Raw genomic sequence first — 20,726 nt, forward strand, 5'->3', positions numbered from 1 at the left:
TTTCCCCACCCATATTCTGTTAGCTGTGGCTGTAGGTGGTGCAGGAAAGAGCTGTTGCTTCAGTTCCCTTTATGCGTCCGTCCTCACAACCACTCACACTGCCTACCTTTCTTCAGCTGCAGGGCCAGCAACCTTACGTCATAGCTTCCAAGTTTTCCCTTTTCTCGCGAGGAAGCCTATTCAGCATAAGGGAAAATCCCTTAAAATAAGGGATAACTTGGCAGCTATGCCTTACGTGCTGCTTAATTTTAGCTTTAAATGTAATCATTATCAACAACAACAGCATATGAGGGGTCTTTGAATTCAAGCTTGCCTGGGAGTTACATCCTCTGTGTCTGCTCGTGTTTGAGAGTACTCCTTGGTGAAGGAAGGTTGCTTGGCATGTGCTCCATAACTCTCCATAACAATCAATAAAGAAACGAAGACAAATAATAATGTCAGAATAGATTTCTGCATGGTTTCTGTCAGTGATCACACTGTTCAGCATCTGGAAGATGTCTACCTTCCCTGCAATTAAAAGCAAATGGAAATGTCATTTTTCAACCTAATAAATACCAATAATAATAATAATAATAATAATAATAAGTATTTATACCTCACTTTTCCCTCTTCTTCGGAGAGACTTGCATTACAAAATAAGCACGTGATTTAATCAAGGTGAGGGGTGGGATGTCATACTCGGATCAATGAGATTACTTATCTTGTCTTGCAAGATTAAGGCATGGGAATCGGAAGGGGTTGGGCTATGTTAAGCTTTGTTGCTGGGGATAGCTCAGTTGGTTAGAATGTGGTGCTGATAGTGCCCGGGCTGCAGGTTCGATTTCCGTATGAGACAGCTGCATATTCCTGCATTGCAGGGGGCTGATCCTCTGGGTCCCTTCCAACTCTGATCCCAACTTTTCCTAGCCACTGTGACCAGTTCCTTGTAGAGCAAGAGCAAAGAACCTGTTGAGCTGCAGATGTTGCTCGACTAAAACTCCCATCATTCCTTTCAATTGGCCATGTTGCCTGGGGCTGGTGGGAATTGGAGCCCAAGAACCACGTGGAGGGCCACAGGCTGTAGATTTGATACCATTATAATATTTTGCTACAAATTAGTTATTTCTGTTTCGATTTGGAAAATGATGGGTAACATGAGATGTATTATGTGGGTCCGTTCTATTTCTGTTGGTGACAGAACAATCTTTTTAGTAAATAAATAAAGCTTTCTAAAAGAGAGGCGGTTATGATGCAATGAGGAGAGTGATTTGATTTTGAAGGCTCTGATTCATCCTGTGGTTAATAGACTGGCCTTCAGATAACTAACCTCGCAGTTGTCTTGATTGTAAATAAGAATGTGATGAAGCATTCTGTGTGCCGAAAATGCTGCGCCAAAAATAAAAAAAACTGCGAAAGGAGGAACCATAAGAGTTTATCACTTCAGGTAAAGGTAAAGGGACCCCTGACCATTAGGTCCATTGGTTGCAGTGCTCATCTCGCTTTACTGGCTGAGGGAGCCGGCGTACAGCTTCTGTGTCATGACTAAGCCGTTTCTGGCGAACCAGAGCAGCACACGGAAACGCCCTTTACCTTCCCGCCGGAGTGGTACCTATTTATCTACTTGCGCTTTGAGGTGCTTTCGAACTGCTAGGTTGGCAGGAGCAAGGACAGAACAACGGGAGCTCTCCCCATCATGGGGATTCAAAACACTGACCTTCTGATCAACAAGCCCTAGGCTCTGTGGTTTAACCCAAAGCACCATCTGCATCCCAGTCACTCCACATAGATAGCCCTTATTTCCACACATTGCATTCTTGCAGAACACAGTAGACATTATTTGCTTTGGCTGCCATGGCTCCTCGGTGACCTTCATTTTTGCAATCTTGGATCAGATCACTTTAGATTGTTTGTACTCTGAGTGAAAAATATTTTGGAGATTGGCTTATTGAGGTTTGGTAAAATTTCATGCATAAGGTGTTACTTTAACGTGCTATCCATGCATCAAGGCAGCTTTACATTTGGCATTTTTCCTACAGAGGTACAGGAGAAAACAGGAACATCCAAGAATGCTGTCATAAAGATTGCATACATTTTAAAAAAAATCACTGTGATTGTATGTGAAGGATTTATGTGCCGTAAAACAGATAAATGCACAAGTGTAAGCTCTCTTCCTCCTACACCCTTGTAGGTAAAATGTCATTTACGTTAAAGGTAAATGTAGATGAAGCAGGCAGGGGTACAATAAGCAGTCTTGAAAAAGGTCCCACCATGGAGGAGTGGGTAGAAGGTACTTCTAGATCTCTTGAGTTATTTGCAGAAGATCCGCATGGGGTTGTGACACTTAATTGTTTAACCTGTTGTTGTTGTTTAGTCGTTTAGTCGTGTCCGACTCTTTGTGACCCCATGGACCAGAGCACACCTGGCACTCCTGTCTTCCACTGCCTCCCGCAGTTTGGTCAAACTCATGTTCGTAGCTTCGAGAACACTGTCCAACCATCTCATCCTCTGTCGTCCCCTTCTCCTAGTGCCCTCAATCTTTCCCTATCTTTAACTCTCACTAAATAGGCTGCTGAAATGAAGACAAGGCGTGATTTTGTAACTCAACTGTTCTGGTATTGAAAACATATGCCTAGGCTCAGAATGTGCTCAGAGGCACCCTCTTCTTTAATTATAATGAAACGTCTTTTTGTACTTGGCGTTCTAGTAAAAAACAAAGCTGGTCCAACAAGCCTAAGTCTGCCATTCCCTTCCATAATGCAGTCATGGTTGGGGAAGTCTACTCTTACTATAGAGGCTGGTATATGCATAGTAGACATGTAAGCAGTCACTGCCAGTTGTACCGCTGCCTTTCTGTTGATACTTGACCTGGCCTTCAATCCACATGGTACCCATTGGGACTGGTGGGTTGGAAAGTGGGGAGGCCAACAGTGAGTGGAGTCAGAGCCCATAACTGACAGAGCCAAGTCCATTTTAGTATTGTCATCCTTCTCCACCCCGTTGGGTTCAACAAAGACAACAAGGAGACTGAGGAGGAGGCCCAGAAAGCTGGCAGCCAGGGCCCACGCCCTGGAGTGGTTTTAAGTAAGAAATCAGGCAGGTAGGGTTTGGCTTGAGGGCAGATTGAGGTTGGTGGGGCAATGCCCCATTTCCAGTAATAAACCAGCCTCCGCCGCTTCCAATTTCTAGTTGTTTGGGAGAGGTTTGTTTCTGGCTCCTGATCTAGGTGACTTGGAGGTCATTGTAATTTATTATGACCTGTCAAGCACGGACTCCTCCTCTAATCAGACACTAGATAATAGGAGGGATATCGCCAGAGAGGGAACATTGCTCCAGTGTGGATCGTTTAACCCGTTATTCATCTTAAAGCATGCATGCGAGGGGTAGCTACACAGCTTGAAAGGAGATTCCAACTAAACACCAGGAAGAACTTTCTGGCAGTAAGAGGTGTTTGACAGTGGAACAGTCTCCCTCAGGAGGTGGTAGACTCTCCTTCCTTGGAGGTTTTTAAGCAGAGGTTGGATGACCATCTGTCATGGATGCTTTAGCTGAGTTTCCTGTATTGCAGGGGGTTGGACTAGAATGGCCCTTGGGTCCCTTCCAACTCTACGATTCTTCACCTCAGTCACAATAGTGAGAAACTTGCATCCTCCCCAAAATCCGGCAGGATAGGTCTCTTTGGCAAAGACATCATGGTATGGCATGGAACAGTCTGTTGGCATTTACCTGTTAAAGAGGTTCAGCTGGAAGATAACGAGCAATTTGTAAAATATCATTAACAGGTTTCCCTCCCAATTTATTTTCAGGAGGGACGAGTCTGACACGAAAGCTGAAAACAAAATGCTAGTTTTCTCACGGACACGGCCTTGCTGTGGCCAATAAATTTGCGTGTACTGGGCTTCCCATCAGCCACATATGTTCCACATATCAAAAAAATTCTATTGTTGTTGTCTTTCCACATAGCATGCCTATACTGTTGGAAGTGCAGAAATTTGAGTACAAAACCATTCGTTTTACTTCAGTGTGCTCACGAACTTTTTCTCAAAGAGGGTCAGTCTTTCAGTATATATTAGTTGCAATAATCAGAAACACAACTTCCATGTTCAGTGGCTATGTTCTTTTGCTGGATGTGGTGGGGGACATAACAGCATGCGGATTGTTCCCCCTTGTGCTTTGCTTGTGAACTACTTTCCCAGGGATGTCTTGCTGCCTCTAATGGGCAGGTGAGAGTTGTGGTCCTGATGCACCTTGGGTCTGATCCTGCAAGGCAAGTCCTCATAATTTGTTTTTGTGGTGGTGGTTGCTCTCCTTGATGCTCTTACATTGCCCAAATTGTGGATGATTTTTCAAGGACTTCAAATGGTTCTTAGTTGTTGTTGTTGTTGTTTAGTCGTTTAGTCGTGTCCGACTCTTCGTGACCCCATGGACCATAGCACGCCAGGCACTCCTGTCTTGCACTGCCTCCTGCAATTTGGTCAAACTCATGTTCGTAGCTTCGAGAACACTGTCCAACCATCTTGTCCTCTGTCGTCCCCTTCTCCTAGTGCCCTCAATCTTTCCCAACATCAGGGTCTTTTCCAAGGGTTCTTAGTTAATGGATCTAAAATCCCAAGTGGTGGGGACATGATAGGCCTGTAAAACTAATCCAACATTTTGTATGTTTCTTGAATGGCTCCCTTGTTAGACAAAAACATTCCTTCTCTTAGATTTTCCCCTCCAGGGCCTGCCCATTGTTTTGTTTTGTTGCTTCCATTCCTCCAGAGTTTTGGTGCCAGTAAACTATCCAGATGGATTTACCTCGGTCTGGAAACAAGGTGTACAAGGCTTCTTTTTTATATATTTTATTTTGCAGGAGATCATTACCTAGTGCCTTTTTAAAAGCTTCTGTTTTGTTTTGTCTAGACAGAGCAAAGAGCTGCAGGGAATTTTTCTGATCTGAATCCCCAAACACATTTTATAAGGTATTATTAAAATATAGGCACGTAAATCTGCTGCAGCTGGAGGCATCTTTATATTCTACTCTTTTTTTATTTTTTATTTTAAAAGAAACACTCCTTCCATGTGATCCCAGAATGGGTGTGTTGTACCAGCAGAAGGCACAGCTGTTCCTCAGCTCAAAACCCAGGGTCATGTTGGTAAAACAAGCACCAGAAAACAGTCTCCACCTTTGTATTTTAAAAGAGATTTATTTATTTGCCACGCCTCACCAACAGGTTTATAAGGCGGCTTGCAACATAGAAAAGGAAAAAACCCAACAATTAACCATTCAGACCACAACAAATAAATAATAGGCAGCAGCAATCAGATAAAAATCTGATAAACAGCAAAGTAATGTCATACTGAAAGCGGTGTCTCTCTCTTAAATTCTTTGTGAAATGTATTTAAAGTGGTAGGCATGCCGCTGACTACAGTATCTTCTGACTTTGCTAGGTACACAAAGGGATTTGTGTATCTACACTTTGCATGCAAAAAAAAAGATTATATCATTGTTGGCTGTCTCTTTGCCTTCTAAGCAGCTGTGGCCATAGGTTTCTTGTGATGGGTCAGGGCGGGATAGTCCTTATCTCAGGCCAATGTCTCTTCCGAGGCTGGTGTAGTTCTGCAGCATCATGAGCCAAACTCCTCGTTTTGTCTTGCCGCATTGCATCCTGGGAATGGAAGAAAATTGACTGGGCTGTAGCCAGGCTGCCTGCTGAGAATTTGTGAGGGAGTGAATGGAAGATGCCCAAACAAGAATCTTGCCCATTTGTCTTGCCCAACCTGTGTGGGTTTATTTCCTGATTATTTCCCCCTCCTTTACTTTCTTCTCATTTTATTGAATGTGGTGGTAGGCTGAGGTGAAATGCAACTGTGTAGGGTGGGGATTAAGATTTTTGAATGTTCCTCCATGGTTAAAAGCCAGAAACAAATTAGTATTATTTATTCAATTTATGAGTTTCTGGACCCGAAAGAAAGACTCCAAGTGACGTTAGGGCTACATTGGTGAGAAAAGAAATGCTTAATTTGAACTCTATGCGACTTGCTTCCAAGTACACATGTATATGATCACACAGTTAGTGGATTAGTTTGGTAAATGACCCCTAAAAAAACGGGCCTCTTCCTTCCTAAATAAAGCTCAACAGCTTTGACCTGAATCCCCCCAAAGGGGGTAGATCACTGCCAGTTTTTAACTCTGTGAGTAGATCACAGTCTCTTGGGAGCTGGCCACCCCTGCCCTAGTGAAATGAAGGAACCAAAGGCATGCCTTGTATTTCAGCTCTTGGAATAACCTTTCAATTTTTCAACTTGTAAAATGGGGCTCAAAAGTGTGAATAGCTTTCTGTGTCTAGTCTTCTGTGCTGTGCAAATAGCCCTGCAAGTGATGATCCAGCTACCCGGTAGTTGGCCCTGCATGCAGAAGGTTCTAGGTTCAATCCTTTGCATCTCCAGGGTAGAACTGGGGGTGTCCTCTGCCTGGGGAATCAGAGTGGACAATGTGGAACTAGATCAGGGGTCCTCAAACTTTTTCAGCAGGGGGCCGGTCCACTGTCCCTCAGACCTTGTTGGGGGCCGGACTATATTTTTTTTGGGGGGGGGGAAATGAATGAGGGACGATGAGCGGCATGTGAAAGGGCTCCTTTAAATGGCGGCCGCTCGAGAGGGGCGCGCAGCCAACCACGGCTCCTTTGTCTTGCGAGTGGCAGGGGCTGGTGGCAACGGAGGGACGATGAGTGGCGTGCGAAAGGGCTCCGGAGAGGGGCTGGCACCAACAAAGCCCAGCCCCTTTCCTCCTCTAGGCAGGGCAGGGAGAAGCCAGAAGGAGGGAGGGAGGAGGCGTGTGAGGGAGAGGGAAAGAACGTGCACGCTGGCGATCCACGCAGCTACTCCCAGACCATCCCCGCGCCAGATTTAGAAGGCACTTGGGCCTGATCCGGCCCGCGGGTCTTAGTTTGCCGACCCATGAACTAGATGGACCAAGGCTCTGACTATGGAAATATAGCAGCTTAGACAGTGGTCATGTGAGTTGGGATACAAAAACGTCTGGAGGGCTATAGGTTCTCCACTCCTTCTCTAGAGTTTTAGTACAGCCCACAGGCAGAGCACATGCAGCATATATTAAGGTGCTGGGTTTAATCTTACAGCGTCTTCAGTTAAAAATAACTTACATAGCAGAACTGAGAGAGACCTTGGCTTGAGCACCTGCAGAGCAAGCTACTGCCCGTCAGAATAGACACCTTGCCCTCTAGATGTTGTTGCATTGCAGTTCCCATCATCCCTGGCCATTGGCTGCGCTCACTGGGGCTCATGGGAGTTGGAATCCCACAACATCTGGAGGAGACTCCCATCAGGTGTCCCAAGAACAGCCTGTGCTGGTGTGCTACGCCTGCCACCTTGCTTAACGTTCCACTAATTCTGGTTCTACTGATTTTCTCTCCTCGTCTTCTAGAAATTCCGGGTAGATATGCCAGGATCGAGCAACGCTTTTATTCCTACCCTGAACGCCATCACCACCAGCCAAGACCTGCAGTGGATGGTGCAGCCCACTGTGATCACCTCCATGCCAAGTGCCTACTCTCGCTCGCATCCCTACAGCCATGGCCTGCAAAACCTGTCCTCGGTTACTGGACATACAGCTCTTCAGAGACCGGGTGTCATTAAAACCATTGGGACCACAGTGGGCAGGAGAAGGAGAGATGAGCAGGTAGGTTGAACATTGGTTGAAATGACTTGGTGCAATCCGCTAGCTGCTTGTGCTTGTAAGTTCTCGAAGCTGAATGCAGAGCTTCCAAGGCAAATAACTTCATGTTCCAAGGGTTTTGGGTGACCTCATCTTTCTCTTTGTGTCCATGGGGTACGTGAGGCTAACTTGGAGGGCAGATACTTCTATTTAGGGCGTTCCAAAAAAGCATGGCAAGAAGCAATCGTTACCATTAAAGCACATGCTTGCTTTATCCCCTGTTATTTCCAATGAAGGGCTATTGGAACAAGGCTGGGGAAGTATTGAGGACCTGTAAAAACTTGCCACCAGTTGGGACTTCCAAGTTAAATCATTGGGGCGGCTTGATGTCTTTGCCTTAGGCTTCCATTTGTATAAAGGCTTTGGTGGCAATTCCCCCAGTGTCTGTCCTGCTGAGTGGAATGAGTAGATTCTGATAGTTATCATTGGATAGTCTCCATTGTTTCTTGTGTTTCGTACTTGATACTTCACTTTTGATTCCAGCCCTGAATGAACACACAGTTTATCAGAGCACAAAATGTCGTTGAGAAGATGGGCAGTATTGTTGTGTTAATAATAAGGTTTCCTGACCAGAACGTATATTTGGAAACCTAAAGCCAAGTTCTTGTGTTTGGCATACTTTAATAGTGAAAGTTACTGGAGCAGAGCTAGTTTTTAAACACCTTTCTATTTTGCTGGTCCTGGGGGTATATGACTGAACTGAAGAACTGGGGAGGTGGTAACCCAACATGAGGTTACTGTTATACCCTAGTCTGTTCAGCCATGAACTTATTCCACCCTAAGAGCATAAGAAGTTACTGGACCAAATACCTATCTAGTCTGACATCCTCATTCCCACACTGGCCAGCCATGTGCCTCTGGGAAGCCCATAAGCAGGATATTAGGGCAATGGGCCTCTCTCTTACAGTGGATCATGGTGTTCAGAATGATTCTGGAGGTAGCACACATAGCCATCATGACTACCGTAGTGACTACTGATAGACTTATTCTCCTTGAATTTGTCTAATCCCCACTTTAACGCTGTCTGAGCTGCTGCCTGTCACCAGATCTTGGGGCAAGGCGAATTCCATAATACATCTTTAAAACAACGCTTGTTTTTAAATGAATCAAAGCAGAGGAGACAAGGCTGCTTCTCTCCACTTACGCCTTTTTCTGCTCTCTCCAGTTTCATCCAGAACCCTTCTGTTTTGAGATCAGTTTCTTCTTTAAAGCACACGCCTATCAAGAGATGATAATAAGAGTCTTTTTTTCCTGTGGAAAACAGCTTCAGGGTTAGGTGAGATTAGCTGCTGCTACCAGTTGAATGCTAAATCCTCCACCATCAACATCATGAGTGCCTTTGTAGTAATCTCAGACAAGGATCTTGTCAGCTAAGCTCTTTTTGACTCCCTTTTTTGTTTGGCTGCATTTGCATGAAAAAGGTATTTGCGTGAACCCAGGTGGTTTGCTTCACTTCAGTGACGGCAGATGTAAGCAAATGAGGCCTTGTTATTGGAGATTGGTAGCCTGCTCTGGGTTTTGTAGGCGCCTGAGTGGGATTTGTGGCTGCTTTGCCTGATTTTGGGGGATTACCCCATCAGTGTTGTGGCCGTTTCCAGGGGAGTAGCACTGTTGGCCTTTTGCAGCAAAAGCAACAAAATAGAGTCTTGTGGAATCTTAAAAACTTAAGGGCTGTATCCCCCTGCCCCCAAGCTGCTCTGGAGGGTCCCTCAAATCTCTAGAACAGATTTTTGAAGGTGCCCGGGGGACTGGAGAGAAGGGGAAGTTCTGTTGCGCAAGGGGAAGGCTGTTGTGCAAGGGGAATGGCAGCATTGGGTACAACCCTCACAATTCTACAGTGTATGCCAGGGGTCAGCAAACTTTTTCAGCAGGGGGCCGGTCCGCCGTCCCTCAGACTTTGTGGGGGGCCGGACTAAATTAATGGTCAGGGGTCCCTTTACCTTTACCTTTATTGTATTCTGTTGTTCTGCCTTTAAGCCAGAAGAAATTAAGATGGCGTACAACTTAATAACTTGGCATAACCTACTAAAATACATTAAGCACCCATTAGAGTAAAAAGCAAAAACATCTTGTGGGTTCACCTTACTCCATGTGCCCCCTTGACTGCTTTGATCTGCAAAACTGGTACTGTGCCACACATTCCACACTTGTAAGAAATTCCACACTTGTAAGAAATCATTCTTTTTGTGTGGTGGCACCGAAACTTTGGAACTCCCTGCCTATTGATATCAGGCTGCACCTTCACTGCATTCTTCTTGGCACCTGCTTAAAACACTTTTTGTTTAGGCCAGCCTATCCAGACACATAGATGTTTATGTGTTTTAATCTCCTTTAGTTTACTGCTGATTTTAATGCTTTATATAAATGTTTTTCATTACTTGTTTTTAATTTTTTTTCATTGATAATTTTAATGTTTCTTGTAAACCACATGGAGCTTTTGTTACACTCAAGCAATAGTTTAAATAAATACATAAGCCATATCAAAGGAACAGGAAAGCATTATAAATTATAATTGCTCCACATGAGTTGTTGCCTCACAGCCGTACATGCACTCGGAGGCCATCTTTGGTTCCTTTGTGACTTTTATCTTCTCTCTAGGGCTGGGCTGATTTGGAAAGCGTAATGTGTCAATGATGGAAAATCCCAAGCGATGGGAGTGAAAAGTACTTCTTGATACCAAACAAAGCAGCCTATTTTTTGATTTGATATGGGCTTCTCCAATTTGTCCTGCCCTTGAGGACCTTGGCGCCTGACCTTCAAGTTAACAACTGTTTTTCAAGAGGGAAGAGGCATATAGTTTGTTTCAAGAAACAGAAGCTTGCAACATCTTCCTATACTTTTACCTCACAAACCACCCTCGTTGTGAAACAACTTTGGGAGAGAATCGGCTGTGTGTTTGGCCTTGATTGCAGATTCACTGTCCGTCTTGCCCAATCTTCCTCTTCAGTTTCTTCACACTTTTGCTCCTCCTCAATCACCACCACCTTGCTCACTCTTCCTCTATGGCTGACGTTCCCTTGAAGTTGTTAAGGGGTTTGCTTTCGTGACTAGTGATCCTCCTGCCTTGGGGTTCACAGGTTCAAGGCTGCCAGCTTCCTGAGTCAGTGTCTGGAACTGTGGCGGCTGTGGCGTGGTGAGCGCAGCCCAAACTGGCTGATCCATCTCCCATGTCTGATCCTTGGGCTGGGGCTATGACACAAGTGGTTCTTTCTAGAGAATTTTCTTTGTAATACAGGGAGAGTAAACCTAATACCCTTCAGATGATGTTGCAGCAACATCAATGGTGAACTTGGTGACGTACAGATGTTGTTGGATTCCCCCTGACCAGCTGAGTGGGGCTAATGGAAGTTGTGGAATCCAACTTCATATTTTGGGGTGGAGGGGGGGCACCCCATATCTTATAACTAAAACATATGACTATGCCCAGAGAGTTCAATGAACATGCTGTGGAGTAAACCAGACGTGGCTCCTTTCTCATTGTGGTTGATCGTTTGGAAATGAGTTTTCTTCTCTTGCCACCTGTGATCTGATGGTGTTGTTGGTTTTTCTCTTTGCTTGTTTGACCACAGTTGTCGCCTGAGGAAGAAGAGAAGAGAAGGATAAGGAGAGAGAGGAACAAACTAGCAGCTGCTAAATGCCGTAACAGGCGCCGAGAATTGACTGAGAAACTTCAGGCAGTACGTATTCCCTCCTTAGAAGTCTCCTCCTTTTTTGAGAATGCTCACTTTCAGCCATCCAGAACGGATATGTTTTGTAAAGTTTGCCTAATATACTGACCCTCTCCTTCAGCGGGCTTATCTTCTAGAGGAATTTGGAGTGGCCTGACACAAGTTGATGCAGTGCAGGGATCACCAACAGAACACTTGGGGCACACATGTGCTCTCAGAGGTGTGCCTGCCCCCAGGGTCTTCCTCCCCTTCTCTCCCGATGAATTTAGGCTTGAAAGAAGACTTTCCTGCTTGGCAGGGGGTTGGACTGGATGGCCCTTGTGGTCTCTTCCAACTATGATTCTATGAAGTATTCTATTGTACCCATTAAAACAGCTTTTGGGGTGTAGATGTGTGTTTGTGGTGCCTGCAGCCATTTCTCCGGTTTGCAAATGGACGCCAAAAGGTTGGCAATCCTTGATCTATGTGGCAGGTCTCCCAGTTCTTTCTTGCTGGGTTTACACATGATGACACAGCAAGCATTGAAGTGGTACCATGTTCCGCAGAGCATCAAATGCTTCTACTTGTTCTCTGTTCTCTACTGTCCTCTGTTCTGGCCCTGTCAGCTTTAAGACAGCCAGGAGACGAGAGCTGTCTTTAGCATTCTTCACATGCAGAGTTGCTGGGATCAGAAATGCTGGGAGTGGCTCCAGTTTGCAGTGGATGCAGGATGTAGTTGCATCCACATGTTGAGGCAAGTGTGAGAGGCAGCTAGCTCCTACCTTGTTCTCTAACCGATATGGTACCTATCCAAGCAGTGTGTGCATCAGTGTGGAAGACGTTCATTCACTGTTCCTGGTAGAGATCCACAGCAGTGAATTACTAAGGTGCAATATTTAGGGATACTGAGCCTTCTATATTTTGATTGAACATACTACTTTGCTGTAGCGGCTCCCCCTCCCCCCAAAAACGTGAGGGTTAAGATACCTGAATATTGAAAACACCTGTTTCTTAAAAAGAAAGGGAGAGAGAAAGCGAAACAAAATAAAAAAAAATTCCTTCCAGTAGTACCTTAGAGACCAACTAAGTTTGTCATTGGTATGAGCTTTCATGTGCATGCACACTTCTTCAGATCTGAGGAAGTGTGCATGCACACGAAAACTCATACCAATGACAAACTTAGTCGGCCTCTAAGGTGCTACTGGAAGGAATTTTTTTAAAATTTTGTTTCGACTATGGCAGACCAACACGGCTACCTACCTGTAACTAGAACTATGGAGAGAGAAAGCATTAGTCAGCAGAGGTTTTTGTGCCCAAACACAAGTTTGGGAGTTGCCCAAACTAGATGGTTGGACAGTGTTCTCGAAGCTACGAACATGAGTTTGACCAAACTGCGGGAGGCAGTGGAAGACAGGAGTGCCTGGCGTGCTATGGTCCACGGCGTCACGAAGAGTCGGACACGACTAAACGACTAAACAACAAGAATTTTTGTTTCCAAATGTATATCCTGTAATTCAGTGGCTAGTCAGCATTCCTCAAACCAGTAACTTACAAATATTTATATTAAGCCCCCTCTATCTACTGGTGCTCACCTTGTTGTGTTTTTTAGTTTGGGCTCTGTATTGCTGCCGCTGATCCTCTTGTTTCTCCTGGATCTGTAGGAAACCGAGGAGCTGGAGGAAGAGAAGTCTGTGTTGCAGAAGGAGATCGCCGAACTCGAGAAAGAGAAGGAGAAGCTGAGGTTTATGCTAATGGCTCACAGCCCGATGTGCAAGATCAGCCCTGAGGAACGCCGAACCCCGCCATCTCACAGCCTCCAGACCGTCCGGACTGGAGTGAGCAATGCTATAGTGGTAAAGCAGGAGCCCGTAGAAGAAGAGATCCCCTCCTCCTCCTCTGACCTCGAGAAAGGGCAGAGATCAGTCATTAAACCTATCAGCATCGTAGGGGGCTTCTATGGGGAAGAGCCGCTCAACACTCCCATTGTGGTGACCTCGACACCCGCCATCACCCCTGGAGCTTCCAGCTTGGTCTTCACCTACCCCAGCGTGCTGGACCAGGAGTCTCCTCTCTCGCCCTCGGAGTCTTGCTCCAAAGCTCACCGGAGGAGCAGCAGCAGCGGCGACCAGTCCTCGGATTCCTTGAACTCCCCGACTCTGCTGGCACTGTAACCCCTTTTCCCTTTGGCCCCCCCACCCCACCCCACTCAGTTACTCTGGAGGGGGAAACCCCGCCTCTGCTGAGATCAAAAGACCAGCACAATGACTTATTTTCTTTTTCCCACCATGCACAAGGGCAGCAAAAGCAAGAAGAGGGGAAATTGTGTATGTAGCTCCAGAAACTTCCTGGGACGGGAAGAGCCAGAACAGATGTAAAGCCATCTAGGAGTGGGGTGGGGAAGCAGAAGTCGCATTACTGGGACCCAAGTGCTTAGACTACATGGTTGTGTGTGTGTGCAGAGGTGGGTGGGAGAGCCAAACTCCCCATCCAAAGTTTAGTGCGAACGGATGTGAGCTTCAGTAAATCGCTAGCCCGTCCCCCTGTCACGCTGATGAATGGACTGGCGAAACCAGGTTCTCTTCTGTGCTACGTAGTACATTCCAGTTAGTTTGATCTCATTTGGGCTCTCACCTTTTTCCTTTCTGTTGGATACCATGACATTTCGAAAACTCTAACAACAACAAAAAAAAGGCTTGTGGCAATTGTCATTAAACCGCTGCTGATGTTAGGATCTGCCCACGCGGGATTCTTGCTGTTGTTGGGTGAGGGGGTGGGCTTTTTGGAATAGATGGTGCAGAACTGAGAGAGGAATAAAATAACAGGTCCAAATGGTTCTTTAAAAAAAAAAACACCGCCAACAACACTCCTTGCACCTTTGTTTTGGGGAAAGTGGGGTAGCATGGGAAGAAACAAGTGTTGGATGTTCTGTTGACAAAAAATGAGGGGTCTCCTCGAAAGAGTATGCAGATAAACACGTTATTTCTTGGTGCGTTGCAAAGGCCATGACTACAGCATGCCTCCACATCAGTGGGCCAGGATCGGTGCCAAGGGAACTGGGGAGATGCCAGAGTGAGTTCCCACTAAGCCTTTGTCTCTGGCATAGGTTGTTCTGCAATTGGCGTTTTGTCAAATCGGTGGCTGGACCCTACGTTGCCTTTCCCCTTGGCTGCCAGCCACCTTGAGTGTGATGTCTCTCCCCCCCCCCCCCCGCACGCCTGACTCGGATGCTGGGCTGCTCTCAAACAAAAGCCACCGGCTCCCAGCTCTGTGAACCGTTGCAGTGCAGCAGTGCTGCTATTCTTTCTCTTGTGGCTGGTCCAGGAAAAGGATTCACTGAGGGCGAAAGTGCAGGAAGCAAGCTGGGTGCTCCCTTGGATAATTCCTCTCTCTCTCTGTGTGTGTGTGTGTGTGTGTGTGTTGCACTTCGCTCATCAGTTCCTAGCCAAAGTTTGTGTCTGTTGCAATTTGATGACTTCAGGCCTTGTAGTTCCTTGGCTCCCTTTCTGGTCCTGGAGACATTAGCGGGAAAATAGTTTTCGTGCCTGGGTATGGTCCTTTGCTGCACTCTTTTCGCTGCACGTTCAGGTGGATATGGCTGTTTGAAAACCTGTGCTCACTACTGAAATGGCCAGTGGGCTTTGCTTTTTCTCGCATCTTCTGTGGTGCCTAGACAAAAATCCTATTGCACTTAAAACAGCGCAGCTGCTTGGGCTTGCAGAGCTGAATCGGAGAGAAGTTTGCTGGGTTCTCCCCTCGTTAGGTTAAGGCCTTATTTTTGTATAGAGAGCATCCCTTTTAGCCCAAGCTAACTAGGGTTCCTGTCACGAGCATATTTATGTTTGCTGGTTTCCACTGTCATTTTTGTTTTCATTTGACCTCAGGATTTATTAGGCAAGATGGCAGATGGATACATGATCTCACTGTGCTCTTTGGAGACCAGCTTTCTCATCTGGGGGGCATCTCTTCAAGCCATGTTTAACTCCATTGGTGAGCATCGCTGCCTTCCTTGAGACTCTGCCTTAACAGCTGGGGAATTTGCTTAAGTCTTTTGAGTGTTTCCAATGAAGTCAGTGACTCAATTCCCATTGACTGGTTGTTGTTGTTGTTGTTGTTGTTTTTAATGCATCTGGATATCAGCCATAGTGTTAGGTCAGCTGCTTGCATGTCATTGTGAAAGGCCAGAGGTTCTCAAACTGTGGTTCACAGGCTGCTGGCAGCCCACAAGTTCCATTCATGTTGCCCACCGAAAACACTGCCCAGCAAGGATACATGACTTCACAGAACGTTGCTCAGAAAAACAGGCACATCCATCCAGTTAGGAAAGCAAGACTATGCTTTATTAAAATGCAAGGTATGTGTTTCTTTGCTTTGTAGAGCAAAAGAAGTTTATTAAGTGGTCTGGTGAGACCACCAGCAATTTTCAAGCCCATCCCTTCAAAAAGTTTGAGAACCACTGTCCTAGGCTATTTGTGTGATTGGAGCTTCTGGCTAGTCAGAATAAATCAAAGCCATACTTAATAGCAACTGCAATGAGAAGAAGCCAAATTCTGTAACCTGAATCAAGCATGCACATATTTGAGTATAGTTTTGAAATTTGCATTATTTATATTGCCTGTGCTGGCCATGGGGAGGAGAAAAGAGCTATGCAAAGCGCTAAAAAACTACCTCTGTCCACCGGCAGTTGCGCTTAGAGCCCTTCTGTCCTCTTAAAAGTTCACCAGGCATTACCTACATATTTTCAAGCTACTCTTTGCAGAAAGGAAAGCCACAGTTTTGGGTTTTGGATGACAGCACGAACTGCATATCCATTTTGTGGAAACGGCCTTTAATACGGTTGGACTGGATGGCCCTTGTGGTCTCTTCCAACTCTATGATTCTACTAAGATGCACTTCAATCGCACAATCGCTTAAGCTCAGAGTAAATGAGACTCGTGGTAGTAACTCTTCATATTTAAAAGCAAAACTATACTGGAAAGGCATTTTCTTCAAGATACTAAAATCCAGGCATTTTTCTTCTGACATTTCCCTTTTTAGACAGCGCCACTGGAAGAGACTCAGGCTTGTATTCAGGGCAAATGCTATTCAGAGTAGACCTCTTGGAAATGAATGAACCTGGGCTGACCATGCCCATTAACGACAGTGACCCTTCTCTGAGGACTAGTGTTCCTGGCTCTAAGCATCATTTAATAGAAAATATTCTAAGCATAACAGGGAGAGCAGAAAACTGCATCATCTGACTGTAGCATTTAAAAAAATAAAAAAATAGCACAATATACTTTTCACTAAATCACTGGTGTATTCTCTGAAATGCTGCTTGTCTCAGCAGGCCAAGAACTTTTTTTTTTTAAATCACATGTTGCTAGCCCATTTAACTGCGCTGGGTCAGATTGACCCAGGCTTCATGTCCGTCTTAGAAATCCTTGGAAAAGAAAAGGTTTGAATGCGATGGAGGCAACTTCTCTGCCAGGCTTGTAACTATTAGCAGAAAAGAGAGAGCATTCTCTGAAATTCCCAGTACTATCCAAGTGCCCACGAAGATGCCTTGGGGCACATATGCAGGCTTATATGTGAGGCTGCCATTTGTCAGTTGGTTTCAGTGGTGGTGCTGCCGCAGCAGTTTGATGGATAACTCTGAGCAAAGGGCACAAAGCCTGTTAACAGAAAACCTGGAGATGACTAGAGAAAATACAAGGGTTGGCAGGGCTTTTTGCTCCAGCTTGTTTTCTAAGTTATAAAAAAAAATAGGAGAGGCAGGACTTAGAACTTGTTGGTTTTGTGGCAAGTAAGAAAGGCGGTAGGCAAGGTCTGTGGAAGAGTTCCATTTTTTCAAAGTTTGCCTTGGGAAAGATCTGGGTTTATAGCTGGAAGCAATTAGAAAAGAGGTCTCTGAACTGCTTCCTGTTGTTGACCTCAGATCTGTCCTCAGGCAACTTTAGTGTGTGGCCATGTACATGCCATATACATTTAGAGCACATGACTCCTCCCCCCCCCTTCAAAGCCTCCTGGGAACTGTATTTTGTTAAGGGCATTGGAAATTGTAGCTCTTTGAGGCACAAAATACCATTGCCTGGCTTCTTTGGGGAGACGTATGGTGCTATATACTGTATATCACTTGAATAAGGTTCCCTGGTGAGCTTTGGCTCACCTTCACCCTTTCTGCTGGCCAGAATCGTGACTTGCCACTGTTCTCCTCCACAAAGGAACTTTCTAGGGTCATTTTGTGGCAGATATTCCTGTGCATCCGAGTCTTACAGTTGATTCAGGCATGTTTTGCTGTGTGAATCGAGTTTTAGCTCCAGATTCTGCTTTTCATCTTCACTTGTGAATTTGTACATCTGAAAGGGTTATATCACACGTACTTCCTAAAGCTGCCCAGATGGAACTCCAGTTTAATCCTTGCAAGGCACAAGCAGTGGCTTTTTGGCCTCTTGGACACTTCTTGATTAATTCTTCCACTTCTTCTTGGTCCTACAGGATGATAGAGACAGATCTGGGTTTTAGTCTTGGCATGTCAGCCTGCAGATGACACCCTGGTGGGATTAATTTAGTCAGGAGCACTACAGAAGTACATCCAGATGGATGGCACCTCAACTATGTCTTGGCATAATGGATGACATCCCAACTGTAGACATTATGAAGCCCCATGTCCCAGTGATGGCTTTACTGTGGAAAAGGGACTAGAGATGTTTTGTAGGTGAAGCCTGGAACAGATAGTGCTCTGATCTAGGAAACATTTCCCTACTTGTTTTTGCATGCATCTTGATTATTACGGATGTCTTTACTCGTTAATTTGCCATACATTTGGGGAAACCTAGCACCTTTGTTCAAAAGGAAAATATATTTGTGTCCCAACACTAACTCTTTAAAATTCCTGCTTCCTATCCATTCCAGCTTCTAATGTTTGAACTTTTCCTTTCCATTCAGTTTAGAGTGCAGTCCAGCAAGAATTATGGCTTTGGAGCTCTCTTCCATTTCAGAGTGTTTTGTCTTCGCCTGGGTGATGTAGATATAGGATGACCACAGTCTTTTAAGGGATTGTGCTCTTAAGTCAGCGATGTGCTTGTGATAGAACAGAACCTGGCGCCATCATGTTGGTGTCAATAGATTTCCTCCACCACCTTTTCCTTTTTTTAATTAATTGATCTTTTAAGTTCATTTGAACCTAGCAATGTGCTGCTTTTATATTCTGCTTGGCCTTAATCCTAAAAGCACTCATTGCTTTCACATTTATTTATTGGCAGGCAAACACTTTTTGTGTCTGCTCCAGCAAATCTGCCCACCATTTAATTTAACATCCCTCAAATGTGTGTTGCTGTTTTTTAATGCCAAAATGAAATTCTGCAACTTTTTTTCAAAACACACACACAGAGAGAGAAGTATTTTCAGTCATTAGAGTGGGTCAAATATTTTAAGAGAAGGCACAAATAATCCCATGTTTGTTTTGTTATTTATATTTATATAAAAAATGTTTACATCTTTTTCTCTGCCTCAGATCTGTATTTTAAAAACACCTTTATCCCCCTCTTCCCTTGCTGACTTTTAAAAATGCTGTTTTTTTTCTTTTATAAAGTAGATGACTTGGACTTATGATCTTTGGTTTATGGATTTCCCCCAGTTCAGTTGTGTTATTTTCTCTTGAGTTGGCTCTGCCCTGCCTTGTGCTGTGTCTTCTAAATTTACATGCAGGATTTTTGTAATTTTCAAAAATGGTTGTGCCCAAGCATCTTACTTTCCTAGCTTGCTGTAGCTTTCACTTGCATGAATTCTTTCTTAAGTAAGCCATAGGTATTGAGTGGTGTGCATCAAAACACAGGCAAATTTTTGTTGCGTTTGTTTTTTAAGGGCAAAGGCTATAGTTCAGTGGAAGAGCATGTGTGATTTGCATGCAAAAGAACTCTGGCCAAGCCTCTATCTGATACTTGGAAAGTTGCTGCCACAACGATTGCAGAAAGGAAGCCCTTAGATTATTTCTAGGGCTTATTAGCTCACTGATTTGTGAACTAACAAATTTGGACATTCCTCATTAAGTACAAATCCTGTTGAGGTGATCGTATATATGATCACATGACTTACCGGTAAGTAACAACTTCAGTTGCCTGCTTTTTAATGCACATCACTGCTTGTGTACTCTACTTACTCAACTGGGAAGAAAATCACATCAACCTAAGGGAAAGCTGCAAGAAGATAAAACCTCATGTGTTCTGGGACCTCTGCAAAATCGAAAGCCAGAAGAATAGAAGGAGGGAAATGCATTTGTGCCTCTCTGCAAGCGGGACGAGAGAAATGGGAGCCACTAAATTGAGCAGGGTGGGAATTTTTTTTTTAATGTTTTGTATAAAGAAAACTTTCTAAAGAAGCATAATCAATCCTCTGCAAATAGTAATAGGTGAGGCCAAACAAACTATTTCTAGGTACAAGAGATGAAACTTTTTCCTGTCCTATGAAACAAGACTCCTCCCTTTCCCATTTTGTACAATTAAAAGGTCGGTCCACTTTCTTGTTTGTGGCTATTTGTTGTTGGGGAGGGGGGCATATGAAATTATGTGTAGAAAATAGACAACAGGTTTGTATTTGCTCAGTGAGCGGATAAAGTGTTGTGTCTGTGTATATATAGATTCTACTGTGTAGTCCACAAAGTAACATTGGTAAGAGAAGAGTGTATCTTTATTCACAAGGTAGTTTAATAGCGTAAAATGGAAGAATGCTTTAAGATTCCTGAAGATAAAAGGGCCTGGATCTCTCTCTTGTTTACATGACTCTGATCCTAAATGCACTCGTGTTCGATGTTTGTATCTATACTGATGATAACACTGGTAGAGGAAATGGTTCTCAGTGATCTTATTTGTGCAAATTCACGGAGATCAGTAAATTTTTGAGTGTGCCATTATATTTCTCTTCCACACAGAAAAGTAAGTTTTTTCCCTCCTTTGCTTAATTCGTGGAGTGGAATTTAAAATTACTGAATTGGAATCCCTTTTCTCTGATCTTTTGCCTAGATCTTCCCATGGCAGAGAAGCTTGGCTGAACGGTCATCTTCTCGTTCCTTTCATTGCTATATACAGGCCGACAATATTTGCACTAAAAAAAAAAGATGTCAAAAATAATTATATGAAAGCTGGTTGGAAAAAGCTTGCTGCTACAAAAGAACGTATGAAAATAATGGCCATGCTTTTCAGTTTTAATGGAGTAGTACCATTTTGTAAAGTAAAAACAAAATATCAATCTAGAATGAAACGAATGAAGGTTTTATATATCTTGTCTTAAATATTACCGTTTTTACTTTCTCTCGCCCTTCCTTTCCCCCACCCCATCTTAATACCATTCCATGCCTGTCATTGCTCCTTTTCGTGATGATTGAATGTGTTCACTACCCCCAACCTGCAAGT

General features: G+C 44.4%; 1 protein-coding gene across 3 annotated transcripts in view; it reads left to right on the plus strand.

The window, feature by feature from the left end:
* The window catches only part of FOSL2 (FOS like 2, AP-1 transcription factor subunit), a 28,695-nt gene extending 8,189 nt beyond the window's left edge, over positions 1-20,506 (plus strand). For all 3 annotated transcript variants that reach the window (XM_035111503.2, XM_035111501.2, XM_035111502.2), the window contains exons 2-4: positions 7,403-7,657; positions 11,263-11,370; positions 13,002-20,506. In XM_035111503.2, the coding sequence (XP_034967394.1) occupies positions 7,418-7,657; positions 11,263-11,370; positions 13,002-13,511 (858 nt within the window). In that variant the 5' untranslated portion in view covers positions 7,403-7,417 and the 3' untranslated portion in view covers positions 13,512-20,506. The remainder of the gene's footprint in view (positions 1-7,402; positions 7,658-11,262; positions 11,371-13,001) is intronic.
* Positions 20,507-20,726: the final 220 nt, after the last annotated feature.

Source organism: Zootoca vivipara, chromosome 3, assembly GCF_963506605.1.
Source record: "Zootoca vivipara chromosome 3, rZooViv1.1, whole genome shotgun sequence".
NCBI lineage: Eukaryota > Metazoa > Chordata > Lepidosauria > Squamata > Lacertidae > Zootoca > Zootoca vivipara.